The 16535-nt window shown below is 41.3% G+C and overlaps 1 protein-coding gene across 2 annotated transcripts in view; it reads right to left on the reverse strand.

Annotated features, from left to right (window-relative positions):
* Positions 1 to 10061, reverse strand: part of COBL (cordon-bleu WH2 repeat protein) — a 331678-nt gene extending 321617 nt beyond the window's left edge. Inside the window, exons 1-2 of one of the 2 annotated variants that reach the window (XM_072153167.1) lie at positions 9877 to 10061; positions 7922 to 8072 (exon numbers count right to left, since the gene is read on the reverse strand). In XM_072153167.1, the coding sequence (XP_072009268.1) occupies positions 7922 to 7950 (29 nt within the window). In that variant the 5' untranslated portion in view covers positions 7951 to 8072; positions 9877 to 10061. Of the gene's footprint in view, positions 1 to 7921; positions 8073 to 9677; positions 9701 to 9876 lie in introns of those variants that run through there. The other variant, XM_072153168.1, reaches the window with a different exon arrangement.
* Positions 10062 to 16535: the final 6474 nt, after the last annotated feature.

A 16535-nucleotide genomic window follows, 5' to 3' on the forward strand; every position in this document is an offset into this window, starting at 1 on the left:
TTTGGTGTTGAATCTACAGAATTATGGAGGGTGGGTCTAGGAGAGACCATCAGTAGAAATCCCATTTGGTGGTTCAAAGTTTGACACTAATGCTATGATTACTTTCTAATCTTTTTGATTTATATGAATAGTTGAAGCACAAATTTCCAGTCTCAGACAGGGTTTCTCAACTTGCTAACATGTGCAATACATAAACCAAAAAAAACAGGCCATACATTAATCAATACAATAAGTCATCTGACAGTTATTTATACCAGAAAAGCCAAAAAACCTCTTTAAGAAATAACATGAAATACCCAAGGAGAACAACAAAAGAGGAAATAGAAAACAAGGCTACAAATAACTAGTGAAAAATAGTAATCTTTATTACAAATAGAAACCCTAAAATGTATATATAAAATGAGTGCATCACAGGACGAGACACAATGCACGCCAGGTAATAGGTCCTGAAAAAAAAAGTATAGAGAAAATAGGATCCCTTGGCAAGGACCTGCCGCGGTTGAAACGCGCATCGGGGTTACATGCCAGGTAATAGTTTGTCCCCTTTTCTGTTACTTCAGCGCTATTTTCGGCACTCTTTGGCATTTATCTGTCTATCACTGGTTGTGTTTGCGTTCCTGTGACTTCTGGCCTATACTTGTTTGTAGCCTTACACACTGCTTACACCATTGCTATTTTAGCCTTTATATGTATATTGGTTTCTGCATCGTGCTACTTCTGGCCACATTACATCTGTTTCTGTGATTTTGTACTATTCACTATTCATACTATTTTCTCTATACTTTGCCTATTCAGGACCTATTACCTAGTGTACATTATGTGTCTCGTCCTGTGATGCACTCATTTTATATATACATTTTACGGTTTCTATTTGTAATAAAGATTACTATTTTTCACTAGTTACAGTATTTGAAGCCTTGTTTTCTTTTTCCTCTTTTGTTGTTCTCCTTGGGTATTTCATATTATGTGCAATATCGGAAGATTTAAGTCTTCAAGATGTCATCTTGAGCCTTATCCACTAAAGGATAGTTGTTCTCTTATTAAGCATATCTTACGTTAATACAGTAATAATATTTTTTATAATATACCTCCGGCTTGAAGGATCCTGTTTTATTCTATAATATACTGTGCTGTATTCAATAAAATTGAGTTGAAAACAAAATAACATAAAAGATTCTCTTTCACAGAGAATACAACTATCTACATAAATCCTGCATAAATAGTACGGTCCAAGAAAATACTGCCAAATATAAAAGTATACAGCATCTATAAAATCACACATTTGTAAAGACTAAGCTGCCACTATAATGGGTGCAGTTGCCCTTTAACATTAGAATAATTGACTTTAATTATCAATTGATTCACTGTGTGCAATAATGGCATCTGGTCCTGTACCAACAAACTCAAAAGGTGCTTTATAATTTATGAAGGGACTCCAGGAAGACACTGTCTTCCTATCTAGAAAAACAAACTTAAGGTGAAATAGGTTTTTCCTTTGTAGAAAGGATGGTGACAACACACATTCACCTTTTATAATAAACAAGGCTCCTTTATTCCTCAGTCCTCACAAACATGAATACAGTGAGCATAATATGTCTCAGGCAGGGTATATCAGTATAAACTCCCTGCTTAAGACGATATTGCCAGAACATATATATATATATATATTGCAGATTGCTTCCTCGAGGGATGGCATCCCATCCTCCTTACAAATGACTAGTCCTCCCTTCCCATGTGGGAAAGTGACTCATCCATTACCCAGAAGTAAGTACACGTGCCTGGCCGAGTCCCCAAAGCATGATAGGGGCTAAACTGAGGCGCATATACCATGTGACCACTGGGTGGGGATGCCATTGGAAACAGCTTGAAGTCATCATATGTACTGTCACTAGCTCGAAAGAATTCTCAATACCAAACCTTCTTTAAACTCAAAACCCAATGGATTGTCCCCAACTGTATGAAAACATTTCCCAAACCATGACACTTCCTCCACCACCTTTCACTGACTTCTTTACAGACTTTGGGTTTAGCGTTTCCCAAGTTTGCAGACGAACATAATGTTTCTCATCAGATCCAAATAAATGAAACTTGTTTCCATCACTAAAGTGAATTTTTGACCACTCCTCTGTCACACAACATGCTCATCAGCAAAGGTTAGTCTAGCCTTTTGATTCTTTCTGCTAATAAGAGGTTTTGTCACTACAGAGTAGTCTTTCAGTCTAAATGCTCTTAAACGTTGAGACACTGTATGACAAGACAAATCCTTCAGTGCTGAACTGGTGAGCAATTCAAATTGTAATGTTGAAACGATTGCCGATGGGGGGTTTCAGTCACGTTGGAATGGCACACCAATTTTGCAAAGTCAGTGAAAACTGGACAGATAGAGTTTGGCCACAGGTGGGACTAGCGTGCCACGTGGAAATGCATGCGATCAGTAACCAGCACCTGGTGTCCTGCAAGTAGCCGGTGTGGCCACAACCTGAGACTGCCAGTTAAATAGGGTTTGTCAGATAATTAAGGAAATTAGCACCTTTATAATAATTTTGATCTGTGTTTTTTTACAATTATCTCATTTAAATTTGTATTCTGTGCTATAGAATATAGACAATGGGGCTCATTTACTAAGGGTCCTCGGAACGCCCAAACGTCGGATTTTCTAACGATTACCGCTTTGCGCTGCATTTAAAAGGCTATTGTGGAGAACACAATAGGATTCTGCCGCAATCGTGCACACTATTTTGATGAAATCTTAGTGAATCTTAGTCCATGATTGCCGGACAGCGTACAGCAGGGATCGCGACATGACCGGGTAAGTAAATGTGCCCCAATGCATTAAACAAGCTTATTTTACACATGTTAGGATATATTCACGACACATAGGACTTGACATTTAAGAAAATGTGTTGTTCTCTTACTCTGATCTCCGCTGTACATGTATGAAGTCATGTGCAGGGTGATATTACCCCTGATGCCCCCACATCTCAGAGCAGCTGTCTAGGATTCATCTATGATAAGACCACTGCTACCAAACATTTTCACATATCTACATTGTTTTTCAGCAATGTAGGTGTAGATATTTAGCAATGTAGATATGTAGCTAAACTTTTATAAGCTTTATAATTTAGACTCAGCGATCCATTGTACCAAATTTTAGTGCCCAGAGCCAGGTGGCTGCTGCTAAAGCAAATAAAATAATGGGATGTATCAAGAGAGGAATAGATTCTCATGATAAAGACATAGTTTTGCCCTTATACAAATCCCTGGTCAGGAAACACATGGAATATTGTGTACAGTTTTGGATCAAATAGCGATCCTGGAAACTACAGACCCGTGAGTCTAACTGCTGTGGTAGTGAAAATATTTGGGGTGTTTATTAGAGATGCTATCCTGGAGTATCTCACTGTGCACAACCTTATAACCCAGCGTCAGCATGGGTTTATGAGAGATCGGTCCTGTCAGACTAATCTGATTGGTTTCTACGAGGAGGTAAGTTCAAGACTGGATCTGGGGGACGCTGTGGATGTTGTATATCTGGACTTTTCAAAGGCATTTGACACCGTGCCACATAAAAGGTTGGTATATAAAATGAGACTGCTGGGAATAGGAGAAAATCTGTGTATTTGGGTAAGTAATTGGCTTAGTGATAGAAAACAGAGGGTGGTCATTAATGGCACATTCTCAGATTGGGTTGATGTTACCAGTGGAGTGCCACAGGGGGTCAGTATTGGGGCCACTTCTTTTTAATATTTTTATTAATGACCTTGTAGTGGGTTTACACAGTCAAGTTTCAATATTTGCAGATGATACTAAGCTGTGTAAAGTAATAAATACTGAGGTTGATAGTTTAGCATTACAGAGGGATTTGTGGAAGCTTGAGGGATGGGCAGAGAAATGGTTGATGAGGTTTAATGTAGATAAATGTAAAGTTATGCACTTGGGCCATGGAAACAAAAAGTATAATTATGTTCTAAACGGTCAATTACTTAGTAAAACTGAAGCTGAAAAGGACTTGGGGGTATTGGTGGATGGTAAACTTAATTTTAGTGCCCAGAGCCAGGCGGCTGCTGCTAAAGCAAATAAAATTATGGGATGTATCAAGAGAGGAATAGATTCTCATGATAAAGACATAGTTTTGCCCTTATACAAATCCCTGGTCAGACCACACATGGAATATTGTGTACAGTTTTGGGCACCAGTGTATAAAAAGGATATAGTAGAGCTGGAACGGGTGCAGAGGAGAGCAACCAGGATTATTAGGGGACTGGGGGGATTAGAATACACTGACAGATTAAAAAATTTGGGATTATTCAGTTTAGAAAAAAGACGACTGAGGGGAGACCTCATTACAATGTACAAATACCTGAACGGACAGTACAAGGATCTCTCCAAAGATCTTTTTATACCTCGGCCTGTGACCAGGACAAGGGGGCATCCTCTACGCTTAGAGGAGAGGCGATTTTACCATCACCATAGACAAAGGTTCTTTACTGTAAGAGCAGTGAGACTATGGAACTCTCTGCCGCTGGAGGTTGTTATGGCAGACTCTATGTACATGTTCAAGAGAGGCCTGGATGCCTTTCTGGAGAGCAAAAATATCACAGGTTATGGGGATAAAACATTTATTTAATTCTTAAAGGTTGGACTTGATGGACTTGCGTCTCCTTCCAGCCTTATATACTATGATATACTATGCCCCCACATCTCAGAGCAGCTGTCTAGGATTCATCTATGATAAGACCACTGCTACCAAACATTTTCACATATCTACATTGTTTTTCAGCAATGTAGGTGTAGATATTTAGCAATGTAGATATGTAGCTATTTGTAGCTAAACTTTTATAAGCTTTATAATTTAGACTCAGCGATCCATTGGTAAACTACATTTTTTTTAAATATAACTATAAGATTAAATTTTAAGCTACTTTAAGTAGGTGTGAATAATACAGAATCTGTACCTGTGTCTTTATGTGTAAACATATTAGTTCTCAATTTCAGGGAAGCTTGGAACTTGTGAACTGTGGAGAGCAGGTGCAAATGTCATATGCATCTTGTACGCCAAACAATGGCTGCTTTGTTTCCTAAAGACTTATTTCTGTGTCTCTTAGTCAATGTGCAATTCAAGCGCTGGCAACAGTCATGAAAATTACTAAGAAAACATTATACTTTGTTAAATCCACAATGCTGTAATGTGCAAGCAGCAAACAACTACACAGGAAACATTTATTAAAATCCATTATAATTGTTGGGTACGGCTAATAAGAATCCAGCTTGTATTTTAGGCGCTAGGTTTGGGACTATATAGACAGATTACATACCAAACGTATGACATTGGCTGCCTCTCTTTTCATCTAGACAAAAGCAGCTTATTCAAACTTATGTTCCGTTGGATTCTACAGTACTATGACAGGAACCTTGGGAGATGTCAATGTCACAATGTCAAACATCGAGCTTTGTGCTTTACATACATTCTGTATAATGATAGTCAATGGTATCTAAATGCAAAACTTTATTCATTTAGAAAGTGCATCTGCGTAGTTTATGGTTCCATAGAAGTCAGAAGACATTTTGTGAGCTTACACAAACATGCAATGCAGTGTTGTCACAGCCTAAAGACCTACAGACAATTGTTCTTATGTTTACATAAGGTAATATACATTTGGATTTGAAGAAAATAAAAACTATTTTCCAAGCAAAAACAAACAGATCTGTCAAACAGCTACTTAAATATGAAACCATTTTTGAAGTAAAAAAAACAGGTACACACCCCGGCAACAATAACTACTACCAAAGGGCAGTTTTATCAATAAGACTATTTAATCACCATGTTATGCTATGATATGATGACGGTTTACAATATTTGTAAAATGAACAACAATCATTTCACACCTATCCAATCCACTAGATACTGATAGAGAACGTTAGGAGTATCAATATGACAATCAAATTCATGACAAAGAAACTGCACTGGAAACCATGGGAAAGGGAGGAATTATTTTGTTGACACACATGGCGTTTTTAGGCCGTTTTTAACGGAAACGAACAACGAAAAACGGCCCAAAAATCCCACGTGTGTCACCACCCTAAAGGCTCTTCTATGGATTTTTTTCATATCCCAACAACAATGCAATTCAATGATATCCTTCATTGTCTGTATTTTATGTTGATAATCACACGGATCCTAAACACCTTTTCAGTGGTGTCATATATTGTATTCAGAATGTAAATATAGCAATCTGGAGATTATTTGTAATCCTAGACCAGCAGAGAGTATAGAGGGCCATTTCTAACTGGAGGTTTATACTGATACAGAAGATAACAAATTTGGATCCCCCACACATACAGATAAAATACAAACCCATTAACACATTAGTAGTTATGTACTGCATACATAGGAATCCTATAAAGTATATGGTTTAATAACAGTGGGATACATTGTAGTCATCCATCAAAGTATAAATTGAGGTATCCTCCAACAAAGGTCAGCAGACCCGACTAATATTCAGGATACAGGTTAGCACAAAGAGCTCTCTGTACACAATTAAACTAAACAAATGGCTTGTAGGTGAAGTAACCTGCATCACAAACACATCTGCTTCCAAAAACCTGAGGGTGCGGTCACACATAGCTCATAATCCATGCATTTTAAAAAACGCAATGCAACAGCTGAAGAGAGATTTCCCTAATTAAAGTCCTGTTAACATTTGCATTTACAAAACACAACTTTTAATGCAATGCTAAGGCATGGATTAACATTGCGTGAACACATGTGTTTGTTAACAGAATGTTAACTCATGATGTAACTGTTGAATTTTGTAAACACGTGTTAACAGCTATTTAAATAGGCAAATCTCTCTTCTGCTGTTGCATTGAGTTTTGAAACGCATCCGTTAAGGATTAAGTGTGAATGCACCCTAAGGCCGGCGCCACACGTGGCGCTTTGTCTGCGCTTGCAAACGCAGACAAAGCCTCGCCTGCCAGGACGGGCAACGGCCCGATCACATCAGCGTTTCTATGGAAACTCCTGTGATCGGGAACGAGTCGCCGGTGTTTCGCGTTAAATTAACGCGAAACACCGGCGGCTCGTTCCCGATCACAGGCGTTTCCATAAAGAGGCCGATGCGATCAGGCCGAGGCCCGCCCCGGTGGGCGCGCCTTTGTCTGCGTTTGCAAGCGCAGACAAAGCGCCACGTGTGGCGCCGGCCTAAGGCTGTTGCCACACGCACCACTTTGTCTGCGTTTGAAAACGCAAACGCAGACAAAGCCTCGCCTGCCAGGACGGGCCACGGCCCGATCGCATCAGCGTTTCTATGGAAACACTTGTGATCGGGAACAGCCGCCGGTGTTTTTGCGTTTTGCGTTAACACCGGCAGCTTGCAAACGCAGACAAAGTCGCGCCCACCGGGGCGGGCCTCGTTCCCGGTCGCAGACGTTTCCCAGTGGGCGGCCCTAAAGACGGCCCGAAAACGGTCTAAAAATGCCACGTGTGCCGTCGGGCCTGAGGTTGTGTCCACACGTGGCTTTTATATTGTATTTTGCTCACAACGCAACAGCTGAGGAGAGGAGTTTTGACTAATGACATTTTTGTTAATTACAGAACCCAACTGGCAACACAATATTAACATACATGTTAACATTATGTTAACAAGCAAATACATTAACACATTGTTAGTGCATGCGTTAACATCGCATTAACATTGCATTTTGTGAGCGCCGTTGTAAACAGCAATCTAATTAGTCAAATCTATTCAGCCCGAAAGGAAAAAAATAACTAAAAATGTGGTTAACCTGGCTTTTTGCCACAGATTTTCTGAGGAATGGCCTATGACACCGCCATATATTACATTACATCATCACAGTCCACAGCTGTAAGTCACAGCAATTTAGTCACTATCACACTAACTTATAGCAATGTGCTACTCACCCGATGGACTGTGTTTGTGATGTTTCCATGGCGGCCACTAGTTAAATTTTCTAATAAAATCCTTTATTCAAGATGAAGAGTCTACAATCACCATAGTATTTCTTCCCAGTTGTTGGAGCTTTGTTACCTGATATTAAGAGTCATCCCTGAGCTGAAAGAGAAGTAAAAAGAAAGCTATAAGGATCCCTACAACTGAAACAAGTGTTTTATCTTCCAGCAAACAAACATAACTACAATTAATCTTTGCATAATTTAAAATAGACAATTTGGAACACTACATAACGTCATGCTCTAAACTCAGTATGCCATGACCAGTTATTCTGAATCTGGTATCATTCATCATATGCTTTCCTCAAAATATAGAAACACATGCCAATAAATCAAGTGCCAGACAGTTCATACATGTGAAAGATAAGATTCTTACACTAAAAACATGTTTCCAGGTACTATAGAACTGAAGCCCTGCAGCGACTAAACATGACTAATTTTAGGCAAATATACATCTTTTCACATGACGTTAGAAGAGATGTTTTACAGGTAAATGGGTGAGAATTCACCAAGAAAGGATATTTAATACCCTACTTGAGGCGGATAGTAGTTTCATATTAGTTTAAAATCTGATGACAGCGTCCCTTTAAGGGTATGTTCACACTTTGTTTCATAATGGAGATTTCAGTACATATTCCACACTGAAAACACCATTAAAAAGTTCAAAGGAAATCTACTATCAAAATCAAGCGCGGTAACCAAGGACACACACTATTAGATCCTGATGAAAATGTCCCTGAAGGGTTTTGGGGGTGTAACCCAAGCCCTTCCATGCTGCAGATTCACCCCCGCTTCCTCAGCACTTCCCCCTCCCAGTGTCTGATGTCATCTCACAACATCATAGGAAGTGTCAGCACACAGTGGATGGGGAAAGTTCTTCTGCACAGTGTAACAGCATGTGAAGCTTCTAATTAGCATAATTGTAAAAGCTGATTTTTGAAGGAAGAAGGTCTTGGATAACAGATTGAAGAACATTACCACAGTCAGGGTGCCTGGATCTATCAAAAAGTGTCCCTAGTTTATCTTGATGGATTATGATGGTAGATTTTGTTTCAACAATAAAAATTTGGCCCATTAGTAAAATTATAGCATTTAGTTAATTTTGGCAACAGCAAAAATACATTTATACATTTTTATGGCATAATTTTGCCATCCATATAGACAGAACTAGTGCACAGTGCTTGATAAGGCCGCCACAAAGTATGGAAACTGTAACTGCTCTGTACTTTTATCAGATCTATCCATGACAGTGTAAACAGCAGTCACCTTCAGATTTCTCTTACAGAAGTACAAGTATTCTCTCCATTTCATGATTCTGCAGAGAATATGTCTATTACGGCTCTCACTTACAGGGACAGTCAGAGAGACAGTCTGTACCATACGGAGAGTCACAGTGGTGACGTTATAGCACTGCTAGGGTGAAAAACTAATGACACGGTAAGAAGAGAACGCAGCCTGCGCTTGTATTTATAATCCGGGATAATAATAAACCGAAAAATAGGAAAAACAGAAGATGCTCCAACCGCACTCACACATAAACCATTACTGCTATTGTTTACAGCCATTCAGATGGTAAAACTAGGACAAATATGTCCCAATACAAATGCCAGGAAAGGTATCTAACCATCTGTAACACCCTGGCCCGTGCCAATGATAACTGGCAATGCCTACGAGAAACTTTCCAAAATCTGTGACAGAATGTCATTACCCCTGGATATCACACAGCCATTGTATGTAGTGTAACCCTCCTAATTCTGAGGGGGACAGAAGTCTACTACACGTGCACTGCAGTCACCTCACACAGGACACACAGCAACCACAAGCACATGGTAACAGGACACCCGCACAGCAACACACACGGCAACAGGTGTCCCTGCCTGCGCTGCCTCTGCCGCCACGGAACCTACCTGGCAGCGGCGGAGGAGACGGTGGAAGGGGTTAAGTGCTGGTCCCGGTGACTAGGAAGCCCTTCCGCTGTGAGCTGGGCCGGGACCGGTTTGTAGTCGGTTGTTGTTATCAGTCTGGGTCCCCCCTCCCTCCTCGTACTGTTGTCTCCCTGTAATCTCCGGAGACTGTATCCCTTCCCCCGCCCCTTGGCAGCAGCTGCCAGCCCTGTGCATGAGCAGCTTACTTTCCCCAGCCCTCCCCTCCAGTGCGCTGTGTGTCACCCTCCGGCTGGGGGTCAGTCAAGTGGGGAGGAGGGCTGGGTGCTGGCTCTGTAGTGAGGGGACAAGTCGTACACCATAGTCTCAAGTGTTAGTAATTCGGAGGATGTCACTTACTTCATAAAGCCTTTGTACAGCCTCCAATAAACCTACAGGTCGCCACAAAACTTCCTTACATATAATAATACCTCAAGCAGTGGACTCGGTTCTTCCAGTACACGCTGTAAGGGCACTGCTCACATTATGTGTGACTGACAGCCAGACATGAAGAAATAAAACACTGTATTGTATGTTCACACTGGTGAAAGGAAGCTCAGTGCATGGTTACTGTAATGCATAGTGTATATCAAGACCAGTATAAGGCTGGTGGGGGCCCCTGGGCGCAAACTGGTGGGGGCCCTTCCAGCAATGTTTTTGGAAGTATATAGCAAGCCAGCCCCTGTAGTATATAGCCTGTCAGCTCCTGTAGTATATAGCCCTGACAGCATGATGTAATCACTCGCTGCCGGTGTCCCATCACAACCAGCTTCCGCCGAAACAGTGCATCGGCGTTGTCCTCCAGCGATGGCAGCTGTGTCTCACTGACACAGCTGACATCCTAGACCCCTATGTGCGATGCACAGAGAGGCAGTCAGTGACTCTGCCGAGCTGAGTCGCTGACTGTCGGAAACTGGTGGGGGCCCCTTAAAAAGTGAAAGTGGTGGGGGCCCCGGGGCTCGAGCCCCGTGAGCCCCTCCTTTAATCCGGCCCTGCTGTCTTCACACGAACGTATGGGGGACGCATATACAGCGTATATATACGTCCCCCATACACTTCTATGGCCGCCCGACGCCGCACGGGAGCGGTATTGTGAAGCACACGTGCAGCACCGTACCGTTTTGTAGCCCGTACAAAGATAGGACATGTCCTATCTTTCGACAGAATATGGCGCTGTGCGCTGTGCATTCCTATGGAGAGGGGCGGGGGTGATCATTCCCTGCTCCTCTCCCTGGCGCCGACGTATGCCCTCCGCTAAAGGTAGGCAAAGTGCCCAAGGCCCCCTGAAAGAGGAGAATCTCTTCTTTCAAATTAATCTAGAATTATGTTTCTAGGTGTCATGGATCCAGAGATATTCAGGTCTAACCCCTTATCACCGACACTAGTTTTCAACTTAATGCCCAGACTAGATTTTTCAACTCTGCCCTGTGTCACGATAATTGGGTATGACTTCGGAACACTTTAACATATCCAGGTAATTTTGAGAATGTTTTCTCGTGACACATTGTACTTCATGTTAGTTGTAAAATTTATGTGATAAGTTTTGTGTTTCAGTCTGAAAAAAGGTGAAAATTTGGCAAAAGTTTGTAAAAATACTTCATTTTCCAAGTTTGAAATGTTCTGCTTTCCAGACAGGAAGTAAAACTACCCAAAAAGCTTGATAATTAACATTTACGGAATGTCTGCTTTATGTTGAGATGATATTTTATGCATCCTCTCCTTTTTCTAGGATGTTATGAGGCGCGTAACTTTAGGTGCGATTTTTCTCATTTCCTGGGGTGTAGCTAGGAGAGGCAGGGCCCCATAGCAGACTTCTGCATGGGGCCCACGTTCCCTTAAAAAAATTTAGATACATTTGTAAGCATGTTCATACAATCACACTCATTTAAAAAAAAACATGTATATTGATATACAAATGTACAAAGTTCTACAGTCATACACCCACATTTATAGACTCTTAGGGTACATTCAGACGCCCATCTATGGGGACTTATACATATGGATGCAAATTTGCGGCTGCATATACATCCCCATAGACGGCAATGGCGAGTCGACAGCAGTGCGGTACCACACATGTGTGGAACCGACCCACGACATACACCGGGGAAATGTAGAGCATGCTCTATATTTCCCTGTGTCTGCGGCCGTGCGCCGGTGTTTTCTATGGAAGGGGAGGGGTCACCTCCTCCTCCTCTCCAGCGCACGCCGGTATGCCTGCCCGGCGGGCATACTGCAGGATTTCTACATTTTCCACCTTTTGGCTTGAACAAGCGTTCTTCCGATTGCTAGTTCAAGCCTTTACACTGCAATACACTTGTATTGCAGTGTATAGTGTAAGTAACTGAGCATGCTGCGCAGGAGGCAGAACCGGGCGTGAAGAAGAGCCGACAGCCTCGGGGCACTTGCCGGACCCCACGACTGCGGCAGGAGGGACACAGTGGGGACACACTTACAAGGGGTTAAATACCTGTGATCAGAGTTTTTCCGATCCGGGTGTTAGTGCCGGGTCTGGGTTGTGATATCACAGCCGGACACCAGCACCATACTTGACGTTTTGGTCAAAAAGACCTTCCTCAGATGCGGATTGTACTGTATAGCGATCCTAAGCCTGGAAGATAGAAGCGGTGTCCGCTGCTTCAGATCTTGGCTGTGTGTCAGCCTTGTTCTGGTCCTCAGTGTGACAATCCGCATCCGAGGAAGGTCTTTTTGACCGAAACATCATGTATATGTATTAAAGTGGATTGGTACAAGAATAAAAGCATTTATTTTCAAAATTGGATTGAGTGCCAACTTCCATATCCTTACTTGCATACGGGGTTGGGACCCTATTTTGGCACCATCAAATACTGAAACAGGAGTGCAGTGGAATTTCTACAAGTACCGGCACCATACTGACCTGATGTCCCAAAATCTTAAACCCTAAACCCTTAATAACCGCCGTAAAAAGCTGAAAGGGCGGTCATTAAGGGGTTAAAATGAGAACATCCGGTGCGATTCTTATATATAAAAGCACTCCCTTGTCCTGACACTTAGAAACACACATATAAAAGAGGAGACTCTCTTCTTTCATAGGAAAAAAGAAGCGAGATTCTATGTGTCAGAGAGCCAGAGATATAGCCCCCTGAAGTGTAACCCCCCCCCCCCTCCAGATTCTCAGCTGGCAGCTACAGGGAGGATTCTGAGAATGCTGGACACTGGAGCTGCTGCACCTCACAGATAATGGAAATATTCACTTTATATATTACTACATTTTGATAAGGAATAATATCAACTAATGTTCATGTTTTTTAACCATCTCCTATTCAGAACTATCTAAGAGCACACACTCTCTCTTATTGCCTTTTATTTCGCCCCCTGTGGGTTTAACGTTCCCTTTGCTGCATATTTTGGTGAATATACACATGTAGGGTATGTATGATCTCCTCACATCTTGCTGTTTTAGGAAAGTATATTTTCTTCATATAAGTATCTGGATTTGTACATATTTTAGAGGAAATTTCGAATTTTCATGCCATTTTTGCATTTTATTGCTGTTTGCTGCAAAGTTGCATAAAGGTGGTAGTGTGTATGAATTTAAAAGATATTCTTGTTTACATGGTGATTTCTGGAAAAATTAGATTTTGACAGAATAGGAGCTTTTTATTTTGTGTGCGATATATTTTTGAACACATTTGTGAATAACAACCAAATATGTCATGGTTTTTGTTTTAGAACTTTAGGGAGCGTAAATTCTTGATGTTGTGTATTGTGGTATATATATAAATCTGCTCACTTTGTGTTATTATTTTTAAATCCCTATTTGTGCGTAAACCTCCACTTTTTTATTTTAAAAAGTTTTATGTAAAAACATATGCTATCAGGGCATTTTAACTTTTTGTTTAATAATTTGTGTTTGTCACAAAGTTACATGAGGGTGGCGAAATGTTCATTGCCAGATGCATCGCCTGGTTGTCTGCTTTCAAAATTATATCGGTTTTACAGGAGACTTTACTTTTTAATCTGTTTTATTGATATATTTTGCAGGTTGTGACGGTCTTAAAATTTCTAGCTGAAAAGCAGATATTTAGTTATTTCAGTTTTAGTGATATTATGACGATTTATTCATGTGAACATATCAATATGAGGCCTCTGTGAACTCTACACTTGTCCATCTATTACATTTAGGAGATGTGAAGGTAAATTTTTTTTGCTAACAAAGTAAAATTTTAAGTATTTTTTATAAAATGTTTCAGTTTGAATCAAAATTGCATGAAGGCGCCTATGTCTATAAACTCTTTATGGCAATTTTGAAAATGAGGCAAGTGTCTGCTTTCAGAAAATATGTTGTTTTTGCGGTTTACTTTAATTCTTTTTGCTGTAATTTTGATTTTATTCGTAAACATCAATTTCAAAAATTTTCTCTGGCCAATAACGTGACACAATATACAGAAATGCCTGGAAGTGAAAGGGTTAATACCCCTTGGTTGAATTCCTGGGTGAAGATGCTTATCTCCTCTCTATAAATCTATCATCTATCGGTCTAGTTATCTATCTGCTATAATCTGACCATTTATATATCTCACTTTTTCTCTATCTATTTTTCAATCATTCTTCTATTTCTCTTCCACTGTATTTCTCTCATATTCATCTACTGTATATATCATCTACTTTATAGTTCTGCATCTAGAAATCTCTATCATCTTTCATATTTATCTTCTATCATAATAATGATAATTAATAAGTCCTTTATTTATGTAGCGCACACAGATTACACAGCGCTGTACAGAGCTTGCCAAATCAGTCCCTATCCCCATTGGGCTTACAATCAAATCAGCCTACCAGTATGTTTTGGAGTGTGGGAGGAAACCAGAGGATCCGGAGAAAACTCACACAAACACGGAGAGAACATATATACTCTTTGCAGATGTTGACCAGCGCTGCAAAGCTGTAGTGCTAACCACTGAGCCACTGTGCTGCCCATCAATCTCTCTCATCTATCTCCTATAAAATTCTCCCATATCACAGTTTATTTTACCATACTAAAGGGAGCCTCTTACTGACCGTGACTGGTCATAAAATAGTTTTACTTTAGGGGCCCCATTTTTGTCTAAAACCGGCCCTGACTGCGGGCATACATCGTGTGAATGTAGCCTAACTATGACAAAAGTCCTGTTTCGTGTGTAATAATCCCGTTTCACATGTAGCATTTTCTCTAACTCAACCCCTTCAGCCTTTTTGTACGTTAACCCCTTCCCGACCGGTAGCACCCGCAATGTTGCAGACGGCTTCAAAAAAGATGGCCGATGACATCATCGGGGAGCGGAGATCCGTCGCCATGACAGTCTCGGGTCTTCCGAAAATTTTAACTTTATTTAACATGGGGGCACATTTACTAAGGGTCCGCGGACCGCATTTCCATCAGAATTCCCTACTATTTCCAATTTGCGCCGAATTTAACAAGGGTCTTTGGTGCATGCAATCGGATTTTGGCGCAATTGCGACGGCTTTCATACAACACAAATCCCGACTGATTCGGACTAATCGCAGGATTTAAAATTCAAATTGTGTTGCAAGACATGCACTCACATGCACCGGGAAGAAGAAGGTGAACTCGGGCGGACCTCAGCGGGGAAGCGGCACATTCAGGATATCGGGCGCATGATCTTGGCAAATTGCGCCGGACTTCATTCTCGTCGGTCAGTCTAGATCGGGGATCGCGACAGGACTGGGTAAGTAAATGTGCCCCAATGCGTATGCAGTATGTGTGATGTGTATATACTGTATACTTTCATCAGTAAGAATAATATTAATAATTCCTTTATTTATAAAGCGTACACAGATTATGCAGCGCTGCACATAGCTTGCCAAATCGGTCCCTGTCCCCAATGGGCATCACAATCTAATCAAGCTTTTTTATCTTCTATTCCAGATGTGCTAAATGTCGCACATGACATTTATCATTTTAAAAAGTCTAAAATTTGCGACTTTCTTGGTGCAAAAAACTGCACATGAAACCATAATTAAGGAAAACTTGTAAAGAATGTAATGTAAAGAAATGACTTAAAACAATTAACACAAGGAAAAAGTGAGATTGATAAATTACCAAAGTAGCAGACAGAAAAAAGACCATAGATTACCTAAAACAAACAGAGATAAGATAAATGACCCCCACTTATTGCTATGCGCTCATGCTCACTGCTGAGGATTCCTCAGCACTGTGTCTCAGCCTAGTGCCTGTGAGGTAAAACTTGAGTAACACAGGAACACGGAGGGACTCAGGAGCAGGAATACACAGGCACGCAGGAATAAACAGGAAAGCAGGAATATCGCTGGAGAGCTTTTTCTAAGGCTGTGAGGCACAAAGATCCGGCAGGGTTTGTAGGAAAAGGCAGGGTTATAGAGATTACCTGAAAATGGGCAGTGCCAATTAGTGGCGCGCTGGACCTTTAAATCTCCTGAAGCCGGCGCGCACGCCCTAGGAGTCAGGAAAGTGCGCACACGGCTGAAAAGGACGGAGCAGGAGCCGTGAGTTCCGCGTGGGACGCACTGGCGGGGAGAGCGGGGCATCGGTGAGCCCACCACCCGAGATATGGGTCGCAGGACCACCTGTGACAGTCCGCTCTCTCATATTATGGAGTCTCCTTTAAGTTTACATTCTGGTCTGC

This window comes from Engystomops pustulosus, chromosome 5, assembly GCF_040894005.1.
Source record: "Engystomops pustulosus chromosome 5, aEngPut4.maternal, whole genome shotgun sequence".
Lineage (NCBI taxonomy): Eukaryota > Metazoa > Chordata > Amphibia > Anura > Leptodactylidae > Engystomops > Engystomops pustulosus.